At 33.1% G+C, this 11,715-nt stretch overlaps 1 protein-coding gene and 1 long non-coding RNA gene across 2 annotated transcripts; both read right to left on the bottom strand.

The window, feature by feature from the left end:
• Positions 1-1,356: 1,356 nt before the first annotated feature.
• LOC136276659 (uncharacterized) lies at positions 1,357-2,534 on the bottom strand. Its single transcript, XR_010715212.1, has 3 exons — positions 2,193-2,534; positions 1,892-2,017; positions 1,357-1,455 (listed from the first exon to the last, which is right to left on the bottom strand). It is a non-coding gene; the product is annotated as an uncharacterized lncRNA (long non-coding RNA).
• Positions 2,535-9,225: 6,691 nt separating this feature from the next.
• LOC136276658 (tripartite motif-containing protein 2-like) lies at positions 9,226-11,280 on the bottom strand. Its single transcript, XM_066089259.1, has one exon. It carries the CDS (start codon positions 11,215-11,217, stop codon positions 9,307-9,309), a length of 1,911 nt encoding a protein of 636 aa, XP_065945331.1. The 5' UTR covers positions 11,218-11,280; the 3' UTR covers positions 9,226-9,306.
• Positions 11,281-11,715: the final 435 nt, after the last annotated feature.

Here is an 11,715-nt window from a genome sequence, read left to right as displayed (position 1 = left end):
TGATCTTAAGTTACACAGACAGAGCAACATGGGAAGAGATGCTCTTTACAGATTAGCTCCAATTTGCGGCCATCGTGAGCCTCACATTTATCCAGAACGAGAGGTTGACAAAAATTCGCAGAACATCCGGTAAGAGAAACTATAACATGACCTCGAGTCGGTCGAAATTTCTTATGATATTTCACACAATCGTCACACAATACCTCGGAACAATCCATGCACAAACTACTTGCTTTCGATTCCTCGTCATTTTCTTGGCATGGTTTACAACAAACTGACTTTTCAACAGAAGCCACCAAAGCAAAGAGTTTGTTTTCTGGAAATAGTTTTGCCCACTTGTCAGCAGAATGTTCCTTAAATTTCCCAGGTGCAGGAATGAATTTGCGACACAGAGGACACGGAAATCCAAGGGGTGGGTCACAGTTCACACATGAAGTTATTATGTGTTTGGGTAGACAAGTCAGACAGAAGGAGTGGGAGCACGGTAAACTCACAGGTTGTTTATATTGTTCTAAGCAAATCGAACACAGCATTAAATCAGTAGTCAAACTACTTTCCTCGTCACCAGCAGTCGCCATGATGGCAGTTTTCCTTTACAAAGAGAATTTAAAACGAAAGTAGATATCTACTATAAATGAGGGCTAAGAGTTATCGTTCCTGTCACCAATTTCAACTAATATCTAAATGTATAAACATTTATTACATAGTACATATATTTTATAAAAATAGATACAGTTATTTTTTTCTAATTATATGTTACATGTACAGATGACAAAAACTCGTATCGGCATCCGGGGCTGATAAAGTTTATCACGGATCCGTATCACACCCCTTGCGGAACTTCTCTGCCTTTTTTGTTTCGGTACGTTTACAGACAAAAAACTTCAAAAGCTAGCAAACGTTTAGGAGCGGTTAACATTTAAAACCTGAGAAAATTCCGGTTCTGTAACTACATATGTTTATTAGACTCATTAAAATAATTTTTACAAGCAAAAACTAAACCAAAAAAAAACCAAACAAACAAACAAACAAAAAACCAAAAAAAAAAGTAAAATAAAATAAAGAGGAAAATAGTTACTTTCCAAAATCCTGGGGTTGACCTTTAATTAAGGTGGATCTCTACACCAAATAAGTGTAGGAGATTTTTGTTGCATGCATTTGTTACCAATACTAGGCACAGTATTCAACAATAATATACCTCAAAATACAATACACTATTTTCTAGAGAATTTTTAAAATATCAGTCTGGTTCCAGATAACCCCTTATTAATCAAATTTTTAAACATTCCTGTTTTAGAATTCTTATGAAAGTGAAATGTTATTAAGTTTAGAAATGAAAAACAAAAAAATCATGAATGAAGTTTGTATGATTTTTATTGGAATCCACATAAATATGAAACTATAATATAAAAAAATTCTTTTAAGGCAAACTGCTGGACAAAATCCCACAAAAACCTGAAAATATAAACAATATTCGTTGGTGAATGGGATGAAGAAAAGAAATTGAATGAAATTGAAAAATTAAAGGAAATACTTAATTATTGCAAAAATCTTGGTATGAAAGATCCTGTTTAAAAGTTGTCTTTCTTTATTTTACATGGTCTCAAATGTCTTGGGATCAATTTTTTAATTAATAAAAATTACGAAGAAAAAATTAAAAAAGGAACAAGTTTATGCTAAATATGTAGATATAAGATAAGTAGTGCTTATGATAATGTTTGAAGCTGAAAAATCATATTATTGATGAATGCATTTATATATATATTTAACTCCTCAGAACAAAATATTAGTAGTTAATTATATTATACTTATATTTATATTTCTTTATACTTTTACTTTCTTATATACAATAGCAATTATAAACAACAACCATACGCATATCAATACATACATTAGATGTCCATAGTGATACACATGCATGTGTGGAAATGAAAAACATGCTCCTTTTCAGAATTATGTCTTTCCCTCATTTGGCTTGCAAATCCGGGCTTCCACTGCTATTGCTACCTAGTTGTATCTATTTTAATCAAAATACATTAGTTTAATGTCAAAGTTTCAGTGAAAGTCTTTTACTGAAAATGTTTTTTTTTAATTTGGGAAGTTAGGATCAATTCAAGAGATCGCACTACGGTACTTTCGTTTTATATTCATCATACATATATAGTTTAAATGAAAATTTGACATCTGCTTACCTATATCGATAATCCGCCACATATGTATGATCGTCTGTTGCAGATGACATGACAAAAATGTGTTGCCAATAGCAGCAGAGCAGGGAAATGGTATATTATTTAGATTCCACGTTTTTCGTACAAAACAGCTGATAATCAATGTTAGTTAAAAGCTTTAAACAGGAAGAAAATTGACATATTTTCTAAGCGTTTTGGTGATTTCATTCCTATCTCACCTCCTTAGTTAGAAGAGTTCAATTAAACGGTGTATAGCTATTTTGTACCACGACATAATGTTATCAATCCGGAACACAATGGCGTTTCGAACGGAAGTCAGACATGTTTTGACGATGTAGCCTTCCACCTTAACTTCAGTTCCATGTTCAATTTCACTGTTTATTTCCTTATTTTCAATTCAATATAATACATGGGGGGGGGGGTCAAAATTCGAAAATTCAATTTTGTGTATGTAAATTTAAGAAAAAAATGTTTTACTGCTCTTTGCTGCGGCCCCCGAATGTTACGTGCCTGATCTGATTGGAAAGATTGGAAAAGATTGGAAAGCACCTATGTTACTAGAACTCACAGTAATAATTTAACATGACACTACCTTCAGCACATAAATTTGGTACTGGTAATTTTTTTAGGATAAAACCCAAATTTTATGTTTGATGAGCAGTTATTACCCTGTGGATAAATGTTTAAAATCCTATGACTCAAAGTTTAATTGAATTCCTAGATACTCGAGACGTTTTCAATTCTTGTTAATGTAATGTTTGATAATGCCTTTTATTATTTGTTCATTTTACATGTAGATACCAAAGTCAGACGACATAGATCTGAAGAACCCCACTGACATGTCATATGTGTTCAGTTGTGCTTATGCCCCATTGTCCTGTAAGCTTGTGGAACAGGTAGGGAAAAACTGGATTCTTGTAGGAGCAGGGGCTCTTAATTAAATGATGACAGATTATTACAAGTGAAAGATTTTTTATTACATTTTTTTTTATTGATGTAAAATAAAGATACTTTTAGTTACCGGTATCACTTCACCTTTACATGAGCATGTTTAATTCATAAGTTTGATTAGGGATAACAAATACTGTAATATTAAGAAAACTTATTCTGTACTTATTGCTGTAAATTCCTTATTAAACTCAAGGAATTAATATTCGTGTAAAATCGCAAGAAGCCCATATAACGAATTTCAAAATCTTGCTTTTAAAATTCGGACATATGTTGATTACCTACATGAAACAATGATAAAATTTCGGCATTCATGATATTATGTTCTCGCGATTTTATGGAAAACCGTTGAATCGCGGAATTAAGTACTTGTGTAAAATAAGGAATCTACAGTATGTTACCACATGATGTATTTCACAAAATGGGTCTAGTGTTATTATTACATGTATAATATTTATTTTATTTTTTGCCAGGTTCTAACTAGAGGGGGTTTTACTGGAATGGAAGAGATCACAAAATACCTCCCTGCAGGGGTGCACAGTGAGAACCATGTCAAAGCATCCAAATGTAACCATGGCAACAGTGACGATCAAAAATCGTCCATCTGTGTTATTCAACTTCAAAATGATTATCGATCTGAAACAAATTGGACTTTTTTTTGTCAGTTGTAAAATCAATCCATTCGTGAATGTGGTGTTGCCATATTCAAGAGCTGCTTTGAATAATTGTAGATCTTATTTACTTAAGATTATAGCAGATATTATGATTTATCGTACCTGCATACATTTCTTAACAAGAATGATTAACTGTACAAGTTTTTGAGATGTATTAGTATATTAATGTTAGGTTTTCTTGGATGTGAATGTTGTCAGAATTAGATACCCAAAACAATCATAATTTCTGTTGACAAATAAAAATTTTCTATGGTTCCTGAAAATAGAATGTAAATATGTGGTCAGCATGAGTCTTTTGAATTAAAAAAAAATCCTATTATCTTTTTTATAATATTTCTTTATGTTTGCCTCCCCCACAAACAATAAGTGATGGGTAATATCATGTGTATGATTTGTAGATAGGCAAATCTGCCCTCAACTGATATTAAACAGCTGTAAAAAAAAAAAAAAAAAAAGCTAACTTATATTAAGTTTTCAACCCACAACTAGAAGTTCAGCTTCTTTCATGTACATGTATTTGAAATGATTTGCCATCAAATGAGATATGGTCCTTTGGTATCCTTTATCATATATTATACATTTTGTTTATAAATTTTGCTTCATTCAGACCACAGTACACCACTCAAGGACAAATCAGGTATGGATGTCTATTATAAGATGGGATATTCATGTATAATCAGACAATGTATTGTACTCAAAACTCACACTTGAAAAGGTCGAGTCTGGTTCACAGCATTGTCATTGCTTTTTTAGCTCACCTGAACCGAAGGTTCAAGTGAGCTTTTCTGATCACCCGTTGTCCGTCGTCCGTCCGTCCGTCCGTCCGTCCGTCCGTCCGTCCGTCCGTCCGTCTGTCTGTCCGTCCGTCTGTAAACTTTTCACATTTTCAACTTCTTCTCAAAAACCACTGGGCCAAATTTAACCAAATTTGGTACAAAGCATCCTTATGGAAAGGGAATTATAAATTGTTAAAATAAAGGGCACAGCCCTTTTCAAAAGGGAGATAATTGCAAAACAGTAAGTATAGGGTGCATGTCTTTAAAAATCTTCTTCTCAAGAACCACTGCACCAGAAATGCCAATATTTACACAAAAGCTTGTATATATAGTGAAGATTCTAAATTGTAAAAATCGTGACCCTCGGACCAAAACTGGGGCCCCAAGCGGAGTTCAAAGTTTAACATAGAAATACATAGGAAAATGTTTTAAAAATCTTCTTCTCAAGAACCACTGCACCAGAAATGCCAATATTTACACAAAAGCTTGTATATATAGTGAAGATTCTAAATTGTAAAAATTGTGACCCTCGGACCAAAACTGGGGCCCCAGGCGGGGTTCAAAGTTTAACATAGAAATACATAGGAAAATGTTTTAAAAATCTTCTTCTCAAGAACCACTGCACCAGAAATGCCAATATTTACACAAAAGCTTGTATATATAGTGAAGATTGTAAAAATCGTGACCCCCGAACAAAAAGTGGGGCCCCAGTAGGGGTTTAGATTTTAACATATATAGGAAAATGTTTTAAAATCTTCTTCTCCAGAACTATAGTGCAACTGTTTGGGATATTATTATGCATACATGTTCATCCTTAAATAATGTAGATTCAAAAAATTGTAACTCCCGGACAATTGATGCGCACCAAGAGGGGTTCAAATTTTAAACATTTTAAAAAACATAAAGGTAAAGTTTAAAAATTTTCTTCTCAAGAACTACAATGTTTTAGTTTGTGGAATTTCTATGCATGCATCTTTCGCTTATGTAGATTCCTAATTGGTAAAATCGTGACCCCCGGACCAATACTGGGGCCCCAAGATGGGGTCAAAGTTTATTATAGAAATATAAAGGTAACATGTTAAAGAATCTTCTTCTCAAGAACTACAATGCTTCAATTTGTGAGATTACTATCATGCATACAACCTTGGATAATGAAGGTTCGACAGTTTTAAAATAATGACCCCTGGACTAATACTAGGGACCCAAGATGGGTTAAAAGTTAAATGTAGAAGTACCGGGTATATATGGAAAATGTTTAAAAATCTTCTTTTCGAAAACTACAATGCATCAATTTGTCAGATAACTATGTAAGCACCCTCAAATAGTGTAGATTCGAAATTATAAAAGCCGTGACCTCAATCTAATACTGGGGCCCCAAGAGGTGTTCAAAGTTTAGCATAGAAATATAGAGGGAAAATGTTGAAAAATCTTTTTCTAGGGAACTATAATGCTTCAGCTTGTGAGATAACTATGCAAGCATCCTTAAATAGTGTAGATTCCAAATAATTAAAACTTTAGCACTGGACTAATACTGTTGTCCCAAGAGGGGTTCAAAGTTTAACATAGAAAGATATATTGAAAATGTTTTTAAAAAGTTTTTCTCGAGAACTATAATGCTACAGTTTGTGAGATTACAATGCAAGGATCCTCAAATTGTGTAAACTCTAATGTAGTGGAACCAAGAGTTATCTTTCTTGATGTTCTGTACAGTCTGAGAGTTATTCCTCTTGAAGTGGAACTCTTCTACGTTCAGTTTTTCAGGTTGTGTACGTGCGGTCCCACCGCAGTGCTACACATTTTCATTCCTATGTTACTATTTATGTTGTTCAAGCCAACCATAAACCTCGGACCATAACTGGGTCCCCAGAAAGGGGTTCAATGTTTAAAATAGAAAAAGCATATGCTACGAAATGTAACGTTACAAGGAACTGCTGTTCAGGTGAGCGATGTGGCCCATGGGCCTCTTGTTTCTCTTTTTTTTGGGGGGGGGGGGGCGTTATTTTTCATAACTTGTAAGATTAATCTCAACTTGCAATTGCATTTGTTTTCTTGAAAGATTATCATGATATACATGTATATAGAAGATCAATCACAAATAACCTTGCAAATAGTAATTGCAAATATTGCCAAAATTTGACTCAAGAAATAATAAGAGTGTTTGGCTTCATGTGAACGGTATCAAAATAAAACAACAATGAACAACAATGCTGTATGTATGTAACGGGTATAATTAATTGATATAAATATTAATAGTATAGCAAAATAAGATTTATTGATCCTCGTTTCGTTTTACGAAATTATAAACATTTGTTTCTGTCAACATTTAACGTTACAATAAATACACAAAAAACACTGTTTTGTACTTGAAATGTTCTTTATTTTATGATATCTTTTTGGAAAGACTTTAGTAAGTCATATGGTAAATTTTGAATTTACTGCCACCCGGTAATTTCAAAATTTACAACGTGACATAATTAGTAATCTTAATCAATGAATAACAATTTTATACGTTCACCTTCTTAAACACTTTATCCTAATGGTATTCTAAAATATAGAAACAAATTTGAAAAAAAAACCAATGCAACTGTATTATCTTGTGAGCTTGACACTACTATATTCAGAAGTTATATTTCGAAAAATAAAGTTTTTACAAAATTCTGAGAAGGCAGTTAATTTTGTTTGTTTATCAGACTCGGCGTTTTTGAGCACACCAATAACAATGTACACTTAAATAAAGTACTAAACATGCATTCATTAGTACTTAATTTGAATTGTCTTACATTGTACATGTACTTATGTAATTGAGCGGGTAAGACAATAACAGGCTAAAACGACACACTATCATGTCTGCTTTCTGCTTAATGGTACATTGATAGGATATTTCTGACGAAAAACTGATAAGAAATGAAAACTTCTTGTCTAAACACTGTTTACATGTATAATCATTAAAAGAAGTAAGGAAGTACTTTACAATTAAGAACCCCATTTTAAGTTCCTGGGCTCCATATGATTTGATACCAGGAGCCAAACATATTTCGGCATGAACCACTATATATGTATATATTACCATTATTAACAACTAATGCATGTTCCCAATCCAATTTTCACAAAGCAATATATGCATTCAGCAAACAAAATTTTCATTAATATTGACCGCTTATCCTTTTAAAAACATGTCTCCATAATCATGCTTTTATCTCATCAAAGAAAAAGGATGTTGACTCATAATACACATATTAACCGTTATGAAAAGCATAACGTATTGTCGATAGATAAATTATGAACTATTTTCTTAAAAGTTAAATTTTTTGTTACAGGTAAATCGGCTCGACAGGATCGACCCGTCAGTAAAGTAGTACTCGTCTATTTCCTGGGAGGATGCACCTACTCGGAAATTACCGCTCTACGATTCCTGGGCAAACTAAAAGGTAGGGAATCCCAAAGATTGCAGAACACGTTTGATATTTTGTAATAATTCGTTTTATTTTTTATTCATCGGTAACATTCAATGCTTGAAAATGGATCGAGTTTAATATGAGTCATTGGCTTTTATCTTACAATGGTTGATTTGGAAAATATTGAGAGTTTACCATATGTAATAGGCTAGCATATGTTTATATAAATCTAATAGTTTTAAAAAAGGTCAGAACTTTGAAACATAGATATTTGAGAAAACACTTTATAAAATATATTAGAATCAATATTACTATAATGATTTACAACATTTTTACAAATATTAGAAGAACTTGATCCATTTACGTGATACTTTCTTTAGGGGTAATTGAATATTTATGATAAGATTGAAATGCATGAAGAATACTATTAATATTGATTTTTTTAAAAAGTTAAACTTGCATATGCATTAATTTGTAAACTGTATGTATGTTTTTTTTAACACAGATCAAATCTACATTAATTTTTAAGTGTGACCCTATCTTATTAAAATTTTTATTGAGAACAACAACTTTTCAAAAATGTTAAGTAAATTGACTTTATTGTTTTCTTTCATTTTCAGGCTACATATTTGTAATAGCAACCACTGCAATCATCAACAGTTCCACCATGTTGGAATCGGTGATAGAGAAACCTCCTATCTAGCCTCGGTGTTTATAAACATTTATGATTTGTTAATTTATTTGCTGTTATTTGTTGTAAAAAAACATTGAACCAATCGAAGTTGTAGAACTTATATATATACTTTATATAAATTTATAAATTTGTATTTCAAATACATAAAATATTGATTTTTAGTATTTTAAACATGTTAAATACATAATATATTGATTTAATTGTTCATGTCATAAATGTATTACAGTTTTGAAAAAAAACCAATTTGCAGTTATTAACAAGAAAGTTTGACACAATGTTAGCATTAAAAAGGTAGTTGGGTAATAGAGTATTATAAGTCAAAAAGGACCTTAAATACTGCAGTTGAATCCTCGGTACCTCGCTTCATATTGGAAAATCATGTTCCCCTGACGACTGTTTTTAGTGCCACATAGAAAATGTTTAAATTTAAAAAAGTCTTTTTCTGCATTCTTTGACATCCATTAAGTACATTTACTTCACTGAAAGGCAAATCTACATGTATGATTCTCCATCACAATTGGAAACATATAACAAACCCGATCCATTTAAGTTCATTCATTTATTTAGAAAAGACTATGTGATAGTACAAAATTGTTACCGTTTCATAAAATTTCATAATATTGATGGTATTTAACTATTCTGAAGTTCAAAAACTTTAACGCGGCCACCTGCCTGACCAACAAGAAATCGGTAAGTTCCATTTAAGAATTTTATACATCGAGGGCTCTGCACTCCTTTTAAGATTCTTAAAGTCTTTCCATCATTTGACACTATATGGATATTATTACTGACACTTCCGTTTACAAATATATTTCCATGCCCGTCCACTGTTAATCCATGCGGATCCTTTAATTCTTCGTGGCTGTACTGAAATAATATCTTCCCCTTTTTGTCAACAGTTTTGAAAAAATGTTTAGAGTAATTGCTGAAAATAATATTTCCATCTCCTCCAAGTGCTACATCATCAGTAGACCTTGTGTTTATTGTCAATGTTTTACAAATATTTTCATCAAGAAAGTTATCATACATTACGACAGAGTCGCGTGCATCAATCACTGCAGTGTTACCAGACGTTGATATTCCACGGCAATCACAATCAATAGAAACTGATTGTTTTGTTTCAAGTGAATTGGCATCAAGTACTACGACCTTCTTGTTATCAGGTAGTGTTACGAGGACTTCATTCTCCCCGTGGACACACATTCCCCATGGCTTCCCCGGTAAAGATATTTCCTCTAAAACTACACCATCAGTGTTACACAGCACGCATCTTTTATTTGTACGATCTGCGACTAACAATTTATTTAGTCTTAGAAAAACCCCGTCAGTGATATCACAATTTTCAATTTTAAATTCGGAAATGTTGACTACATCAGCGCTTTTTAAATCAATTTTCCTTAGATCGAACGCCTGTGGATTACTATTCTCACAAACGAATGTCTTTGCTAGACACGACAAACTTGTTAGCTTCCGAACACTGTCAAAAATTTCGGTTTGAATGGAAATTTCTAACTTTGAATAATTTAATTTTCTGATGTTTTCATAAAAATCCTTCATTTTGATGTATGATAAGACATCGTTTGTTTTAAGATTTGTCTCGGTTGACATATTGGTCAATAACTGTTTTTTCCAATATTGAAGATAGAGAAGTCTATGCTCAGTAGAGTGCACCGACTTCTCAAGTTTAGATTTGGATTCTTTGGATAATTTTGCAAGTTCATTTAAATGCTTTACCTTCAGCATTTTAACATTGTCTATGATAGCTGTGGTTATTTCCGACAGTTCTTTGGCGAATGCGTCGGATGTATCATCAAGGCTGTTCATATTATTTTTTTCGTCTGTGATAATTTTTTGAAGATTTAAACACATCGTTTCCACCCCAGTTTGCAAGTTCTTGACATTGTTAGGTCCTACGATGTTTTCATCAACATCCTCTAGCTGACAAAACTGTTTACAGCCGACGTGTTCTTTAATAACACAAATAGAGCAACATGGGATGATATGCTCTTTACATATTAGCTCCAATTTTCGATCATCATGAGCCGCACATTTATGCAGATCAACAGGTTGAGGAAAATTCGCAGAACACTCGGTTAAAGTAACTACAACATGACTTCGAGTTGGTCGAAATTTCTTGTGACATTTCACACAATCGTCACACAGTACCTCGGAACAATCCCTGCACCAACTACTTGCTTTCGATTCTTCTTCATCTTCTTGGCACGGTTTACAATAAATTGGCTTAGTCCCAACCGCAACTGAGGCAAGAAATTTATTCTCTGGAAATAGTTTTGCCCACTGGTCAACAGAATATTCCTTAATTTTACCAGGTGCGGGAATGAATTTGCGACACAGAGGACACGGAAAGCCAAGGGGCGGGTCACAGTTTACACATGATGTGATAATGTGTGCAGACAGACAAGTCAGACAGAAGGAGTGGGAGCACGGTAAACTCATAGGTTGTTTATATTGTTCTAAGCAAATAGAACACAGCATTACATCAGTAGTCAAACAGCTGTCTTCGTCACTTGCTGTCGCCATGATGGTAGTTTTCCTTTACGAAGAATTTAAAACGAAAGTACTTAATAAACACTCGGAACTACTCGGGTGTCTCGCGCACTCGACAATTTGTATGGAGCGTAGCGGAATCAGCCGAGGTTGCCGATTGCTTAATAAATGGTCTTGGAGTTATCGTTCCTGTTCTAACTTGCATGTAATTATGTATAAGGACACAGACCACAATTATTTTTCCCTCTTATTCCTTTATACAAAAATAAATCATATAAAAAATTCCACCGGCTCAAATGAGTTCATATACAGCATACCTATAGAATGACACTAGTCCAACAACATATCCAAACTACAGGAAAATCAATCAAGAGGGAACTGAGATATGGCCCCTAAAATAACCCCTACCATGAAAAATTCACTTTCACTTTGGAATTTGTGTAAACATTGGCCTCTTTACACCCTTTCTATTGCGCCTGTAAAGATAATTTTTCTAAAAATTTTCCTGCCTGTATTTTTTTTCAAACCTTC

This window comes from Magallana gigas, chromosome 6, assembly GCF_963853765.1.
Source record: "Magallana gigas chromosome 6, xbMagGiga1.1, whole genome shotgun sequence".
NCBI classification, from domain to species: domain Eukaryota; kingdom Metazoa; phylum Mollusca; class Bivalvia; order Ostreida; family Ostreidae; genus Magallana; species Magallana gigas.
The sequence above is the reverse complement of the archived record's forward strand: the minus strand, read 5'-3'. Positions and strand labels throughout refer to the sequence as shown.

Coding starts and splice junctions, on each gene's coding strand:
- LOC136276658 (XM_066089259.1), bottom strand. CDS start 11,217: ATGGCGACAGCAAGTGACGAAGACAGCTGTTTGACTACTGATGTAATG.